Source organism: Carassius auratus, chromosome 9 (assembly GCF_003368295.1).
Source record: "Carassius auratus strain Wakin chromosome 9, ASM336829v1, whole genome shotgun sequence".
Classification (NCBI taxonomy): domain Eukaryota; kingdom Metazoa; phylum Chordata; class Actinopteri; order Cypriniformes; family Cyprinidae; genus Carassius; species Carassius auratus.
Genome location: NC_039251.1, coordinates 25,249,691 through 25,268,335, shown reverse-complemented (window position 1 = coordinate 25,268,335; position 18,645 = coordinate 25,249,691). Strand labels below are relative to the sequence as shown.

The 18,645-nt window shown below is 37.1% G+C and overlaps 1 protein-coding gene across 8 annotated transcripts in view; it reads left to right on the top strand.

Annotated features, from left to right (window-relative positions):
- pard3bb (par-3 family cell polarity regulator beta b) overlaps nt 1-18,645 on the top strand; it is a 296,499-nt gene that overhangs the window by 128,712 nt on the left and 149,142 nt on the right. For 7 of the 8 annotated variants that reach the window (XM_026272247.1, XM_026272245.1, XM_026272246.1 and 4 more), the window contains 2 exons: nt 4,409-4,594; nt 10,092-10,262. In XM_026272247.1, the coding sequence (XP_026128032.1) occupies nt 4,409-4,594; nt 10,092-10,262 (357 nt within the window). The remainder of the gene's footprint in view (nt 1-4,408; nt 4,595-10,091; nt 10,263-18,645) is intronic. The other variant, XM_026272250.1, reaches the window with a different exon arrangement.

Sequence of the window (18,645 nt, the reverse complement as noted above, 5' to 3'; positions counted from 1 at the left end):
GCAACTTGGTTTGAAAGCGACTGTGAGCTGTGCTTCATAAATTGTTACAGTAATAACAATAGAAATTGGAATTTTTGCCTGTGCCGGTTCAGCAAAATTGAGAATTTTAAGCTTAGCAACATACAAACACGTATCACTTGATACCTTGGCATCAACTGTGAATGTTAGCTGAGTCTCTGCATTGAGGAACAGTTATTGTGTGGTGTTCAAATCATTTAGATCAAGGTTTGGTACAGAATTTGTGCATTTATTTTCCTTGATCTCAAAGCTTTGCTAAAATGGTGGGACGGTGTCTTGCTCTCACTCGGTCATTAGCAGCAGCAGTTAGCTCAGACTGATGAATAAGGGGCATGCCAGCATTCCTGTGGCTGGCTGAGGACAACGACTGCTGAGTCTTGTAGCCTATTAAGGGGATTGATACATGGACATTCTCATGGGAAGTGATGAGGTTGGCTAACCCTACATGTTCATTGGTTTGAGGTGGGCGTAGCATGAGCAAGCGTTTCCAATTCATTCTGTATGGGAATGACAGGCTTGCTCAGGGGATTGTGGTATTGACAGTAGAGCATCAAAATCTGGCAAATGCTGAACTTGCATAAAGTGAAAAACAGCTGTTGGCAGCCAGAATCTGTGTAAGATGAAGGGAAGCTAAGGTTGTGATTATTAAAGTTTGGGCTTATTTAATTAGGGCTGAGTTCTCTTAATACATTATATTTCGGTCAAGTACATAAGTGATGCCTGCAATAAAGTGGTGTTATTTTAGTATCACTGAGATACTATTACAGTTTAAATTTATTAAAATTATTAAAGCAATTTAATAAATAATAAACATATTGAATCTAATAAATTATCTTATAAATGTAATTTTAATAAATTATTATTATTATTATTAATATTATTATTATTATTATTAATATTATTATTATTATTAAAGTTTCCAGCCACTGCCAGTATTTTTGATCAAGTTTAATGGCACCCAGAAAGTTTTGTTATGTATGTATGAATATCTAACAACATCTGGATCAGATTCAGGACAATGATCAAAACATAGATGGAATAGATCTCTTCCATCAACAGATCCAAAGCTTGCATGGTCCTATATCACTTCATGGATCATCATTTCATTTGGTAACATTAGGCAGTTTTGATTTATATGCTTTAAGATTGCATTATTTTACATCTGCTTACATATGAAATCACTTGTTGTTGCTTCTTTGCCGACATTCAGTTCTCTTTCAAAAGATGCATAACAACTTCTCCTACCATACACCATACAAGGCAGGGAAATGTTGTCTCACAAATGATGGAAAATGGGGAAGGATTCAATAGATCCAGAAAAGTCATGTCATTGACCTGCACATATAATTCTCATCTTTTGTTGTAGAACATTGTCGATGGATGTGATCAGATGATTGGCAAGGAATGTCCTTTAGATTTTGCAACACATTCCCACAATCCTCCCATGTCTGCATTTTTTTAACTTTTGTGGTAAAAAACAAACCAATTCATAACAAACCTTCATATTTCCTTCATGTGGATATCTGTTCCAAACCACCGCTTTGGTTTGGCACAAGTTTCTTTTGAACGGCACATGCATCTGTTTTTAACCCCTTGCGCAGTTCCTGCAAAATCCCCAATGAGTATCAGAAAAATATTACTCGCCAGGTGGGAGAGTTATACATCACGTGTAATTGACAGTTTTCCACAGAAGGTCTTTTTGTGGTCCGTGTTTGTTTGTGGGGGTAGCCTTACAAAGCTTTGTTTTACTGTAGCCATTGTAAAGCGCTCACTCACAGAGACCACAGAGGTCCAATGGCATCCCGATTCCCTGGAGAACCTTCCTGCTTCCTCTTCCTGTCCCCACCAAACATATACGGTGTCTCTGTCTCCCTAGAGCACAATAATTCTGAGAGACTTGTCTGTTCACTCTCAAACAATAGAGACAGAAGCCTAAATGTGTTTGTGAGTGACTGACACAGAGCGAGCGAGAGGTTATGAGAAGACGGCGTGATTTCCTGAACGAACAGCTGCGGATCTGCTCATCTTTAAGCCCTCAGAATGTCATTCGCTGCTGTACCTATAGATGACGGTGATCCATCTGTTTCGGCTGATGACATCATATGTCTTGTTCATCATTAAGACGCTTTCCGCGGCCGAGGAACAGATGTTGAGTATGCAGATTAGACAACGCAAGCCTAAGACATATAGGTGGTGCTTATTCAAACACTTATGCCCTTTGTCAGAATTGCAGTTTGAATGACTTTGCTTGTCATAATGATTAAAACAATAAAGCTTATTGGAGAAAGGCTTGAGCTGGAGACATATGTCTCACACAGGGGTACACGCTGACTGATAAGCCCTTTCTAGCCGGGGAAAATGTCTGAAGGAAATGTGATGTGGCATTTTGATTCAGAGTGGGGTCCTGGCAGGGGGCTCGGCTGTGAAATATCACGACTGTTAGCATGCAGGAGCGCTGCTAGCTGTACACACAGCAGGCTTTAGCCCTGTGATTTCCCCAGCTGATAGACTAGCTTTGTTTTCATTCAGAACCTCACACGGCTGGTTTTGCGCGGTCGTTCGTTTGGGTTTAGTTATTCAAACACATTTGGTTGGTTACTCAGATAAAGCTCGCACATGTATTCTGGTCATTTGACAAAGGCTTTGGCACATGAATAGGTTTTTGTTTTGCATGTTTAAACAGCTCTGACATGTACAAGTTGGTCACTCTGGCATTTGAAAGTTAGTTTGAGGGCATTTAGGCCATCTACTCAAGGTTAAATTCCTTAAACCCTTTGCTTTTTTCCTTTCTTGCCGATGACACACGGTCAGCGGTATTTTGCAGTCTTCAGAGAAATTCTCAGAGTTGCTGAGTCGAGCGTGTGTTTGTGAGTGCGTGACACTAATACTTTAAAAACCCACAATCCCACAGTAAACAGAGATAAACCAGGCCTTGCTGACCCACACATACTCCGTCTTAGCTGGCCTTCTCAACCCTGTTCATCCCTGTAATAATATTTCGTAATATTGACAGTTCTCACGGCTCCTGTCAGATCTAGGGATTCTGTACACCACCGGTTGTGCATCACATGTCTCTCATGTGGTGTCTGGTGGGATGAGGGACTTTTTTGCTTTAATAAATGAATCACATCTATAATGTTTGCCAAAATGTATTACACATTTAATTTTACTAAACCATTTTCCTAATTTCTAATAAGGTTTAAGTTACTTTTCAGACGGAGTAATTAGTTAAGTAATTTAAATACAATATTGATGATGTAATTAGTAATAGTAATTGATTACTTTTTGAAAGTAACTTACCCAGCACTGGTGATTATATAATTATACTTTGTAATGATATAAACATTTAGTTTATAGATGACAAGGCTGCTCCTGGATTGATGAAGGTAAATCCCATAGTATGTTTACACACAATACAGAGCTGGCAACCTATTTGCTGTGTTCTGGCTTTAGAACAATTGGTGCAACCAAGTTAAATGTATGCATTTTAACAGACGCTTTTATCCAAAGCGACTAACATTGCATTCAGCCTAACAATTTTCTCCTAACATGTGTTCCCTGGGTTTCGAACCCCCAACCTTGCGCTTGCTAATGCAATGCTCTACCACTTGAGCTACAGGAACACTCAAGTTAACAAGGTAAAGGTTTAGTTCACCCAGAAATGAAAATTAGGCTGCGTTTTGCTTAGCCCTGAGGCATCATAGGTGTAAATTACTTCGTACACCTAACTATTATAAATAAAAAGAGCAAGGGCAATCCTGTTTTTGAAGATATGTCCAATTGAATGTGCATCAGGATGCTCAGACAAAGAGTAAGATGTTTAACTTGTACCATTAAAACACTGTTAGACACTTAGGCGTCAACATCTCTCTCTCATTATGTCTTTCTAGCTGACACTATGCCATTATATAGATCAAATACATACTTCTTTTAGACTTTTTTTTAAACCCATTTTCTCCTTCATTTGCTCTCCTTCATTCTTCTCTGCAAAGAAAGCCTGTTCCCGTGGCAACATAAAAATACCTTTTTCCACGCAGATATAATAATGTCATTTTTCCCCTCCATTTTTATTAACATTAATTCTAAAACAAACTTTTGCTGAAGAGATGTACAGGTAATTTTGGCATCATTATAGAAAGAGAACAGGCAAAGAGAAAAGAAAGGAAATGGGGAAAGCAGGAGGGTGAATGCAGCGGGAAGCTGAGTTTGTGGACTCCATAATGGAGAATGGATTATGTTTCCAAATGACCCCATTGCCATCACAGGCAGAAAAGAGGCATGAAAAGGTTGAGCTATTCTCTGCTAAAATAGTGGGCTTTTTATGTTTGAATGGAATGACCTGTCTTCTTCCTCGTCTCATTCTCTTCTGTCATTGTTGTTTTCCTGTCAGAAAGAGGAGCAGGCCCGCTTGCTACTGTCTGAAGAAGGGAAGGAGCAGCTGATGTTTGAGGTCCCTCTCAATGATTCGGGCTCTGCTGGGTTAGGGGTCAGCCTGAAGGGTAATAAGTCCCGTGAGACTGGTGAGGACCTGGGTATCTTCATCAAGTCCATCATCCATGGAGGAGCAGCTTTTAAGGTACCATATCACATACACATTTGTTTGTGTTTGTAACGTATATAATGTTTTTAACTTTTTTTGATGAAAAAAAAAAATGTCTGTGAATTAATAATCCTGCAGTCAATAAAATCCACCCCAACTTTTATTTCATTAGGTAATATGTCAAAACTTTCCTGACACTTGTCAACAGCACTGGTCCATAAAAAACATTAGAGTTGCCCTTATTGAATTTCATTACATAAATAACAGTCAGGACAGACACTGAGCATTTATTTAATTCAGCAGACTTCAGTAAAGACTTTTGCGTTGCTGCAAATTATTTTATTTAAAACAAATTCTCTTGTTTTTAACTTTCTAAAAATTCTGTTGATTTCCAACTTTATTTGGTTTCTTAAAGGGGTCATCGGATGCCCCATTTGATATAAGTTGAAATTATTCTTTAGGGTCTTAATGAAAAGTCTCTAACATACTTTGGTTAAAATTGCTTAGTGGTAGTGTTAAAAACACATTTTTAGAAGGCCATTCTAGTCCATGTTGCTTTAAATGCTAATGAGCTCTGCTGACCCCGCCCCTCTTTTCTGTAGGGTGACGAGCCGCCGTTCCCTTATACTCACTTCTTCTGTAGATGAATAATAATTAAAAAAAAACACACAGGGTGGATTTTTATCATTATAGGATGGATATTTACACACTTCCAACACACACATATGTTCAAACAGCAACAAAAGTGAATTTTAAGAAAAATTCAAGCAAGCAAATTCTGCTTTGCCATCATTCATTTTATTTAGTAACAATATTACACAGCATTATTGTTTTTATTGCATTTTTATCAAATAAATCCAGTCTTGGTGAGAGTAAGAGACTTGTTTTTAAAAACATAAACATGAATGAATTAATGATCTTACAAATACAAAAATGTTGAACCGTAGTCTACTACAGTACAATAGTGTACTTTTTGTATACACTATAATTATGGTTTAGTAATAAAAAAGAAAAAAAAAAAGAAAGCTATTTAAGTGTAGCTTAAAGTGTTCAAATACTTTTTGGGGCCATCATCACTTAAGAGGTCAGAGGGCATCGTCAGAAGAATAGTATCATTCATAAAATGAGAGTAGTAATAAGATGTGTTAATAAGTAAAATATGCTTTTGCAATGTTTTCATGACCTAAACACACATGCTGATCTATTAGACGTCCTCACAGTGTTAAACATAGCTTCAGGGTTGAGTTGAGACTGTAAAAAGGTCACGATCTCTGTTAGCTTCTTTTGGCATGTGTTTTGGTTCCCTTGACCTTTGACTTCTGTCCCCACTACTGAATGGGGTTTCATTTGACCTTAACAGACGGGATCAGGATTGTCAGCAGGGGTGCTGAGTAGACTCTTCTTAAGTATTTCTATAGGCTCATCTTTCTGTCTGTACTAACATGTTTTTCTCCAGCTGCACCTGTTCATTTTCCAGTTTCACATTTGGTCGCATGGTATTGACGACAGATCGGATGTTTGTGCCCATTTGGTTAAATAGCATTAATCTCGATTATATGGATTTTTGCCAGTGTTCAGATGTTTGGAAATCTGCACTGTTTTTTTTTTTTTTTTTTTTTTTCACCAAAGGATAAGTGACACGATGTCTATACATGAATGACTCAATGGGCTGCACAGATTTCATGTGAACCAGTCTCAGTAAAATTCTTCCAGCTACTGCTTTGCTCAGCCAAGTGTAAATGTGCTTGTCAGACATGTGGATTTGTGTGTGTGCATCTGCCCAAAGCATTCACATTCATGTGCGCGGGTGTGTGAAGTTTACTTGTGAAGATAAGGGTTTGATTTGCACCTGACTGAAACATCTCCTCGCTCTGCTTTGTCAGGCCTTTTGCTTGGAAAAGCTGCTTTTGGGTTTCGGATGTTGTCTATTAAGAAAAGAACTGCATAAATCTCTATCATTCTGAAGCTTCAGAGTCAGATCATCCCGATGAGAGGGGGATAGAGGGAGCCACGGCAAGGTGATGCACGTGAGTTCTCATACTTGTGTCCCTGTACAGTGGAACTCTTGGTAACACGTTTCTAATTCCCCATCCAGTCCCCAGTGAGAGAGTTCAGAAACGGTAGGCAGCTGCCTGTGTTAGCTTCAGCACATTAATGCTAATTAAAAACTCTCCTAGCCCATGTTAATGAGTTGGAAGCGTCCCGAGTCTGTGGGTGGGATGTGTCTTCTCCCCAGAGCCGAAGTGGGAAGGCAAGAAGAGGGTAGGGTGAACGGCAGCGTCTACTTGCAAAGTTATTGTTAGCTTGCACTTACAAAACTGAGGGAAATGCCATGTGGCAAAAGTTACAATATGTACTTAACATGTCCTACAAATTTGGCCTGGATAAGTTAGAAGTCAAAATATAGGTTTTATAAATATATATATATTTCCTATGCTTAACAGAACAGCTTTAGTCAGTTAATGATGACACATTTTCATATTTTTATTTATGTATATTGTCTTTTGTATTACAATACAATACATATAGTAGTAATAATAGTTATAATTCTTATTAAATAAAGGCAGAATTGTATTGATGTAATAATTAAGCAACTACAACACTAATAACAATTATTATTAGTAATACTACACGTTGACAAAAGCCTAAAAGTGTGTTAAAGGGAGTAAATGTATGCGTGAATTATAAACAAAGTATGAACATGTTGTATAAGTTAAACAGTTCTTGCATATGTAATGAACAGCTGTTGAGCTTAATTGTTAATGTGCATGTTTGCTTAAGTATTTTAATTAATGCAATTTTGTGGACTCAAATTTCTGTTTTTCAGTTTTTAAGCCGATATTTCCTAAATACTTTTTATCTGCATGAATTGCTTTAGGTCTGGCATGAAAACCAGTGTAATCTGAATCAATACCTCATTTCCTGCTCTTTATTCTCCGCCATTAGTCTCATCTCCACTGTTTCTCAAAATAGCCATCAACTAATCTGTTAGAATATGAGCATGGTCCTCAGGGATTTTACACAGGACTGCTTTATATACCAGAATCAACACAGTCATAGAAGCAGAAACATTAGCAAGTTAGAAGTATTAGAGGTATTCAGAATAGTGGTTGAGGATTTTGATTTTGATGAGGATTTTGATTTGATTTGATTTTTCAGTTCCAGATCCTCAATGAATACTTTTTGTGATTCCATTTTCTAAAATGTCAAAACTCTACCATTGATGTTCACTAGACATGCACCATTGAGTAAATTAATAAAGCAAAATAAACTATGGTGACATTTTCTGAAGGAAACAGAGTAAAACTGAAAGTTTGTATGGGCTGAGCATGTTATGTAATTCGGGCTGTATTAATTTTAGTAGTTTAATTCTTAATGTCAGAGGTTTAGAACAAACCCTAAGCAGAATGATTGAGGAGCCAATCAATACAGTACTGCCTCTATTAAATGATTATATAAGTGGTGAAAGAATGTGAGACAGATGCACTCATTTGAAAACAGTACTGCAAACTGCAGACAGATTGTGTGATTTCACAGAATCAAGTTAGAAAATTAGATCATGGCTCTAATAAGGATCCCTAATTCTCTGTGACTCATGGTGTCACGAGGACAGGACATATTTTCACCCAAAGGCCTTGGTAATGAAAGCACATCTCCTTCATTTATAGAAAGCAAGGGCACAGAGTGCACACTGCCAGGGTTTAGAGTTTGTGGGTGTGTGTTATTTCAGTAAACTGTAATTAACAGTGTGGTACTCTGTTACCTCTACAGGGCACAGCAGTTAGGAAGTAAAATTCTCCATAGAGAAATTATGATGACACATATAGTAAAGATTTCAAGGCACTTATCTCCAGCTTCGTGGTTTTTAATCGATGATATATCCAGGATATAAAATGTTGTATGAGTCATTTGATTTTTATTGTAATGTATTGTCATTTAAGTATTTATGTCATTCGGGATGTTTCATGGGATGAGATAAATGGGAAACCAAGATCTTCCAGAGCCAAGACCAACTAAAATAGTATATTTTGCTGTATAGGAAGTAGTCTTCATTCTGTTTTATTTGATATCCAACATTGTTTTCAGTGTACTTCATCATCTTTAGTTTGTACAGTTCTTTAACGATCAGCATTTTTGTCTATATATCCGAGGCGTTTTGCAAGTTCTTGCGTTAACCCTCATGTGACTCTGAGCTCTCTCGCCTGGAGACAGAGGAAGCAGATCAGAGGCCTCTGCAGTGAAACACTAATTAATATTAATTGTAATGAACTTTAGGGCTTTTTATATGCCATGTAATATGCATGTCTTATAATGTGCTTATACAGTGCCAGAGAGACAGAGCTGCTGGATTGTGGGAAATTTATTCCTTGACAGAATGCCCCTGCAGACTCAACTGAGGATAATACGCCTGTGGAAAAGCAGAGAGTTGTCTCAGAATATGAGGAAGTACATGAGAGATTAGAGAAAGTAGGACATGGTCAAGGTCTTCTAATAGATAAAAAGCCCCCAAAACAGATGTACATAGAGCTAGGCATGTTCCAGTGTAGTTAAAGAGATTGTTTACCCAAAAATGAAGTTGTCAACTCACCTGCATGAATTTCTTTATTATGTTACAAAACGTCATTTAGTTACACTTTATAAGGTCCAATTCTCACTATCAAAAAAACATTAATTATGACTTTTGCCTAGTTGTTGTTAAGTTTAGGTATTGGGTAGGATTAAGGCTGTAGAATATGGTCATGCACAATATGTGCTTCATAAGTAATAATAAATAGCCAGTATGTTAATAGGCAGGCTAATAAGATTAGATTAGATTAATTTCAACTTTATTGTCATTCCACATGTAAGGTACAAGGCAACAAAATGTAGTTAGCACCAACCAGATGTGCAATAAGCAGTAAGTACAGGATATACAGTGTCTACTGTATGTTACAAATGTACAATAAATATTCAGATAAGGCAGTACTATGGACATATTTTACAGATTTTTAAATACTATCAGCATGATATACAGATTGGTGTACTAAGAACATACTATAAAAATGGATTATGTAATAAGTGTATGTACACTATAAGCAGAAACTTTGAACATGAACATCATTTACACTAGTGCCATGGACATTTAAAAAGTGCATATAAAAATATTCCAGTGTGCAAATGGATCATTCAGTATTCTAGTAGTAGTGCAAGACAGTAGTGTAAGTAATAACAAGTGTAACTGTTATAAACAACTAGTTAATAGTGAGACTTGGTCCCTAACCATTGAGTTTCACCGTACTGTCAAAAAAAAATTGCAGTATTTCTCTAAATATATTTTTGGGTGTCCCGCACAAGAAATAATGTCTTACAGGTTTAGAAAGAAATTTGAGTGAGAAAATTTTGGGTGAGCTATCGTTGGGAGCTCAGGGCTGGTAACTAAAAGATTGCTCATTTTATTCACCGATGTGGAAGTCGCTGAAAGAAATCAAAACTCAAACTATTGGCAATGGACTTATGACACTAAATAGAGATTCTGATCATCTTTTTTGTTTAGGATGGGCGTCTACATGTCAATGACCAGCTGATTGCTGTTAATGGTGAGACCCTTTTGGGGAAGTCCAACCATGAGGCCATGGAGACCCTGCGGAGATCCATGTCCATGGAGGGAAATCTGAGAGGAATGATCCAGTTGGTTGTACTCCGTGCTCTAGCACCACCTACCCAAGTATGAACTTACTTCTAGAAAACATTCATTTTGTCCTAGCACTCTTCTTTCCTCTTCCTGCCTAAAACCAGCTTTGATGTTTACTGGTTTTCCTAAACTGGTCAATGCAGAATTAGGTGGTTGATTAAACTCAGCTACTGGAGGGCCGCTCTGTCCTGCAGAGTTAAGGTCATTGCACATGTTTTTTTGTATTCGTTAACCAAAAAATTTGTACGCACAGAAACCTTGCACAAAGAGTCCGATGTGTATTAATTAATCCAGTGCAAAAAGAAAAAATGTCTAAACAAAATTAAATGGAGTCTTCAAGCAGTGAGGATATGATTGTGTTGTCTTCTCGCTTAAAAAGAAAGGAAATATTGGGTCCATCCAGTCTTGAGATACAGAGAAGGAAGAAGAGTTCCCCATCCCTATAAAGGAACAGTGGGATTGCCATGGGCCATTCAAATTTTACTTCAGGATGTCAGTGGCTCAGTTTGATGCTTTGCTAGCGATACTAGAGCAACATATTAAAAGGAAGTCCACCAATTTCTGTTAACTCACTGTGCAAGAATCTTTATGGTGCTTTGTGTTTAGAGACAGTGTGGATGAATTTGTCAAGAGCTATTCTGGATTTTGTCGTCCGCTTATACGGTGGCTCTGAATTGTCAAAACCTGTCTCAAAATGCTTTTTATGAATGCGGAAAAATAGGGAAGTCGAACCCGATCCTAATTCTTTTTTTTTATGACGTACAAAAGTTTTGTTCACAGTGTGTAAACATGATTGACACAGCATGAGGTCATATTTATTTTTCAACGTGCGAATATTTCGGACTCTGTGTGCAATGGCCTTTAAAGTGCCCCTATTATGCCTTTTTAAATATTATGTTTCATGCAGTGTGTCCTGTAGCTGTATGTGAACATAAACTATCTGGAAAGTTGTGAAGCCGACAGTGCATGATAAATAAAGTTACTGTCCATCAAAAAAAAAAAAAAAAAAAAAGAGTCGGATTCAAATCTTATTCTGTTATGGCTCTATGTCACAAAGTAACGCATTTGCATAATGTCTGTCCATGTTCTACGTCGCCAACTTCTCCACCTACAAACAGTATAATTTATTTGTGGTTAACATCATGTCGAGAAGACACTGTATCCTACGCTGTGAGAGTAAATTTGTTTTATCACATATTATAATTACCAAAATTGTCATCACTTGATACTTGTCACTGAAAACATCCTGCTCCAGTCTTGCTAGCAAATGGGGTAAGGGGGGCTTCGCACGAGTTGTTTACGAATCATTTAGAAATGAATCATTTAGAAATGATGTCAAATTAAATCTTTTTTTTAGTAAAAAAACATGTTTTTTGACCTTGCATGCATGTAAACCTGTTTTAGGAGACTCATAAAACAATATAAAAAATGTCATAATAGGGCCACTTTAGCTCCAACCCTAATTAAACAGACATGATCCAGGTTATCAAAGTTTTTAGGAGTGCTAGAATCTTCCAGGGAGCTGTGTTGGAGCTTATTTGAGCTAAACTCTGTGGGACAGTATTTGACTCTTAGCCAGGCTGGTGGGGATCTGGTTGAACCAAATTAACCATAACACAGCATGAACTTTCAGTCTTTTTTTTTTAGCTCACAGGTGTTCAGCATTAGCACAGTCTTATTTTTTATTTTTTCACCAGGATGACTGATATTCTGCTTCGTTGTTTACACAGCAGCAGAATGCATTTGCCAGTTTTGATTTAGAGTGGTAAATACACAGTTTTGTCATGAACGAGAGTGACAAACTGCATTCTTTAACCAAACAACCCATTTTTTGAACTTACAGCCACGTTTTGAGAGAGAATTCGGATAATCTGTAATGTGTAAATGCAACAGCAGGGAATGACTTGTCACATCATACGGTGTTGCGATAATGTACGCTGTGGACATGATTGTGTTATGATTTTTCATCTGGGATATTAAAATCAACAATTATTTAGAGCCGATCTGGGTTAATTTTGCCAGTTTCGCTCAAAAGCTTCCCAATATTCTGATACTGTTTTTTAATATAAACTCTTTATGCGCAGTACAGGGTTTGCTGTTCATTCACAAGCTACAGAGACAGTAAAGAGCTGCTTTGTGGCTTACAATTGTTTTTTCAATGGATTGTATGTTAATATCCAACTCACCCAGTGCACTTTTACCATTTTGTTATGAGAAACCACTATTTCGCTATTCCATCACTATTTCGTTGTGAGATACTGGTGCAGACTATTCCGTGTCTGAACTAAATTGAATCACAAACAGTTTCATCTTTATATTTTTACATGCCCATTTGACAAATTCAATCAAAATTCATTTATAGTTTACACACCTGACATGATTGGTAAAAAAAAAATAATTTGGGAAAATGATTCTTAGGTTGGTGTATGGTAATCTCCAGTATCCAACAAAGGTTTAACAGTAATGCTTTCCACAGTCACAGTGATTTTCGCTGTTATATACAGTATGCTATTCATAGAAAAATTAGCTTTGATTTTGGTTATTTATTCAAACAAACAGCATTCAAGCTTCTACTGTAAGCTTTTGTATGGACAGTTCAATATGAGCGTCAGGCGTGTTAGTAAATATGAATGTCAAACCTAATCACAGACTTTCTGAGAGTCAGACCCTTTAGTAAAAACGAATGTCAAACCTAATCACGGACTAGGAGTTCAGTGTTCTGTCTCTTTGTTCTGAGTTTTAATGGCCATGTGGTACGTTTATATTTATGTAAAACGTAAAAAGTTTTTGCAGGGCCACAGATCCACAATAACGTTGAAATCTCTGACACTCCAACTCCAACATATTGATACTCCCATGCTAATATCACTATAAAGCAGTTCCAGTAATTTGAACAATTGTGTTATGCCAGTCTAGACCAAAATCACGCATGATACTGTTTTTATGACTTGACAAGCGGTAATTGGTTAAAGACAGGGTGCAAACAGATACTTGAAATGCCATAAAAGCTGGTCAGAATAGCGGTAATTGTCATTAGTACTCCACATCCTTTAACTTTCTCCATCATTTCCTCTGTGCTGGTGGAATTTGCCTCCAGCGGGATGTTTTAGCCTTTTCTCCTCCCCTGCACCTGGGTTTGAGAGCAGCCATATGCTTACCCCAGGATTCCCTCTATATCTCACACATGCACACACATGTGCTGACACACTCCACCCCAAGGCCTCCAACTGCTCTAAAGTGGTGTGTAATTAGGCTGCACAATGGAGTAGCCCCTCTGGCCGCATGGATTGATGGATACTGAGGGCTCTTTGTGAGGAGTGACAGGCTGGGAGGGGTGGCCACGGCCAGGCCAGGGTGTTATTGTTCTCAAAAAATAAAGATTCATGTTCATTATGCTTTATGGGCTGCGGATGGCCCTGTCATGGTTGCCAATTGGGCACAAAATGGAGTCAAGGCCGATGGGATGCCATTGACCCTTGTGTGTAGAGGTGGGATGAGATGCTAGTTGGTGGACAGATGAAAGGAGAAAAGCATGAATGGATGAGGGACAGATTGTGGCTTTGTATGGGACCAGAGAGCTTGTCGCTGGGTTCAGATCAATAGATCATGCAAGCCAGATGCAAGAGATTGAAAGTTTGCTCCTGAGGTGAAACGAATGGTAAAATATTTCTCAGCATGCTTTTAGTACCACAAATAAGAGCTTTATCCTGTAATAAATGGAAGATTCGTTTCTACACCCACAAGGCACTAAGATAATTTAGTCTTGAAGCTTTTATTTCTTTATATTATGTGGTTTGTTACTTAATGAATTTTAATCTATTGTAGCATTCCAGTTCTTTCTAGCTCTAATAGATAAAGTCTAAAAAGTTATCTTCAGGCCCGGAGCCAGTTTTAATTCTTTGCAGACTTTTTTTTTATTTTTTTTTTATTTTTTTGTGAGTCTGTTCTCCAGAGTCTCTGTGAGCTTGTGGGAATACACATGCTGATGTGTTCTTGTTTGAATCTGCTGTGTGTCCATGTCTCCTGACCGAACTTTGCTAATTATGTGCACTTTCTTAGACATCAAAGACTGACTTCACACACACATACTCTCAATCCCTGTCCAGTTTTGGCTAATTCTCTAAAAATCCATGAAAAAGGAGACACACTGTTGAAGAGGAAGAGAGGAGGAGTAAAGCAAAGGAGATAAAAAACAGATTTTGCCTGGTTTGAAAGCTCTTGGAACAATTTTTGTGGCTTTTTTTCTAAAAAAAAAAACAAAAAACGTACCTAAAAGTTTTTTGGACATTGTACCAGGTAGTGTTGGGCGATTCGAGATGATTGTTCTGATTATTTAAAAATAAGATACATGGTGAAAATAGCAGAGGTTTTAATTGGCTTTTTATTTGGCCATTAAATAGTTTTTGCTAGCCCTCATGATTATTGAGAACATTAACATAGACATTTGATTAACATTTTTACTAGATTAAGCTTCAGTTTCGTTGATTTGGCAAATGCATTTGCATGTCTGGGAATCATTTCAGTCTTTCTGCCTGAAAGAAATTATTCAGAATTATGAAAAAAAAAATTAAACGCTATATTTTTTGTTGTTTTGTATTGAGTCTGTGTTTTTACATGCATATATACATTTATTTGTAATGCTTATTAAATTTCAGAGTTAACATTTATTCCTTGCATATATATATATATATATATATATATACACACACACACACACACACACACACAGTGGGGATCGAAAGGACTCCAGAAGAAAACAAGATGCATTAACTTTTGGAATTTGAAGATCAAGGTAAATTGTACTTAATTTGTATACCGGGAAACATACAAGTATCTTCTGTTGCTTACGAAGGGCAGAACTAAATGGAAAAAAATTATATTTCAACAAAATAAGACAAATTTGGGCATCTTCATCGTGTTCAAAAGTTTTCACCCCCCAGCTCTTAATGCATCTTGTTTCCTTCTGGAGCATCAGTGAATGTTTGAATCTTTTTAAATAGTTGTGTTTGAGTCTGTGTTTGAGTCCCTCAAATGTCCTCAGTGTGATAAGATGTATCTCAAAATCATAAAGTCACTGTTTGAAAGGGTTCAAATATGTAAAGATGTTGGAAAACTGAAGAATCTGCAGGACCTTAAAGATTTTTCTGAAGAACGCTGCTCAGTTTAACTGTTCAGAACAAACAAGGGACTCATGCACAGCCATCACAAAACAGAAAGACAGTCGAGGATCATCAGGTAACAGAACACGGTACTAAGAACCAAGGGTTCCCAAACTTTTGAGTGGGGTTATTTTAATAATGTCAGCAATTTCTTTGTCTTGTGGAATAAATGTTAAAATATTTTATGTACAATATCTTACTCAGGACAGCACTAAATAAAAAATAACATGCATTTAGTATGAGCTCTCTTATTTTTTGAAAATTACTCATATTTTCACAGATTCTGCAAGGGGTGCCCAAACTTTCGATCCCCACTGTATACATACATACATACATACACACACATACAGAGAGAGAGAGAGATTTCGTAATATAGAATCTAAATATATATATATATATATAGAGAGAGAGAGAGAGAGAGAGCCATATCACCCCTCACTGGTACCACGGTATATACTGTTAATACTTATTTTATGGGGCTGTAACATTGCAGTGCCATCTCTCCTCTCTCTGCAGACTAAACACTATTATAGAAGAGTCTGATCTAATCAATCCTTCTCACCGTTTCCCTCAGACAGCCATCTAAACAGTGCTGTCATAATCTCATTACAGCGTGGGCATTAATAATGAAAAGTAGCCCGTGGAGAGCCCACATGATCTGTGCCCTGGAGACTGTTTCCTTCTCCTCTTGTGCCAGAGGAGCGCTGGGAGGTTTGCTCTGCTGCTGCATGCAGTCATACAGACCTGCCAGGCCACTTTTGTCTTTAACAGCAGGCTGAACTGTAAGCTTTGTGTTGCTAATTAAGATGTAAGTGGAGTCTGAGGAGATTTTTTTGGATGGCACCTAGAGCAGGGAAGAGTAGATGAGGCTAATAGACAAAGAGCAGTGTCTGAGGATGGAGGACGCGTGGAGAGAGAGGCTGGGGAAAAACAGCATACCTTTTATCCTTGGACCGTATATTTTTTGCGTCATCTTCAATCTGAAATGATGAAAACCTTGTTGACCTTTTGTCACAAAATCCTATAAAGGAACTATGAATACAGACAGAATGTTGTCTAAATTGAGCTGGTTCGTATTGGTTCTGAATCCACCCAACTTTAAAAAATTTAAATATTTAAAAATTTGAATTGCAGTGTACTGTTTTGTTTAATATATAATAATGATAATATTATTGTCCATTTGGAGGCCAGTATAGTTTTTGTTATCTACGTATTGCTCTCAGTGTGAACAAGCCGTACAGATTTCCTCCTTTTCAGTTTGAAGGTATGAATGTGAATTAAACTGGCCAAACCCAGTATGAAGTTTAGTAAGAATGAAAAAAAAAAACATTAATATGTTGCGCTTTCTCTAGTAAAAAAATAAAAAGAATACTTAAGCACAGTTTATTTTTATGTTTAATGTTTCAGAGAAACAGACCAAAACGCAGACTTTTGAAAACGATGGCATGGCTGCCAACATTCACTCCACGTATCCTTGATGAACGTGTAAACAATAACGTCAAGCTCATTGTTGTTCCCATCTAAATAATAGGGAATCTATATACATATCTATGGTTGTACCTGCATGAATGATCATGTGACATGCATTTTTGGTTGTGTAGTGTAGACAGAGATCATTTCTGAAATGTCAGTGTAGACAAGGATCATTTTCATTCTAAAATGCCATTTTAAAACTAAAATGATCTAGTGTATATGGGGCCTTAAAGTCTATTATATGGAATTAATATAGTACTATATGCATTTTAAGTGTGCTAAAACAGCCAAATATAGACCCTGGGCCACCAAAGCAGTCTTCAGTGTAATTATTATTATTATTTTTTTTATTGAAATCTATACATCGTCTGAAGCTGAATAAATAAGCTTTCCACTGATGTATGGTCTGTAAGGATCTGAGAATATCTGGCCGAGATATAACTGTTTGAATATCTGAAAAATCTAAATACTGAGAAAATTGTTTGCAATGCATATTACTAATCAGAAATGAAGTTTTGATATATCTATGGTAGGAAATGTACAAAATATATTAATGGAACATTATCTTTTTAAAGATTTTTGGCATAAAAAAATTAATAAATCTATAATTTTGATCCATACAATGTTTTTTGGCTATTGCTTAAAATATACCCTAGTGACTTAAGTTTTGTGCTCCAGGGTCACATATGCCATGCAACACTGCCCAGCAGTGTGCAGTTTTCTCTCTTGCTCTTAGTTCTGAAAACATTGAGAACATTGTTTTCAGATACTACAACTTTATAAAATAACACATTTTTGTAAAATATATTATATTATAAAAGTGTATCAGAAACTTCCTTTATCTCCTGTTTCAGCAGTTTCTTTAAACTTAATTTAATTTAGAATTATTTTTCTTGCAATTCAGTTCAAAATTGTGTGGTTCTTTTTGCTGTTTTAATTCATTTTTTAAAAGCATTTTGTTTTCTTAACACCCATCCACCGCGTTCAACATTTCTCCAAAATACCACTCTAAGTATTTGTATGTTTAACATTAAATATGATTTTCACACCACACATTGACAGTTGTTGCAGCTGGGTGTATTATGGCCTTCACTGAAGGACTGTGGCATCATTTAGATAAGAGAAGTGCTGTAAATAGCCATGCTACCAGAGCCTTTGTGCTCCTGGTTAAACTGCAGTTCAGCAACATTTCCCTCCCAGTATCCCTCTATCTACTGCATGAACCTCTTAAAACACTCTACACTACACTTTTTACACTCCCTCTTCCCACCGCCAACATTTCCTGTTAATTTTTATTGATTCAGCTGCGTTTTCTGAATCTCATCCTCTCAAAATTGCGAGCTCTATGTCCTCATTTTTTATTCGGATAAATATTATAAGGGAAATGGAAAAGTTGGCTAAGGAATCCTCATTGATTCCCTCCTGTAATCTCATTTAGTCCCAGTCACTGTTTCTTCTCCTGGCATCCTGCGTTCTGTTCCCCACAGGCCACCCCTCCATAGCCCTGCTCTTACTGCCGTTAACATTAAAAGGACCACATTATACACTTCTGTAGCGTTTTGTTTTTCCCCAAAGTCCACTTAAGATCTTAGGCAAGCCTTCTTGCACCAAAACCACTCCCAATTTAGTTACGCACAACCGTTTTCCACTATCTCTCTCTGCCTTTCAATTAAGCGGAGTGTTTCTGCTACTGTACCTTTTAAGACTTAAAAACACTCCAGGACATTTGTACAGATATTCACCTTGATTTACTGTGTACTCTGGATGAGTCTCTGCTAATTGTT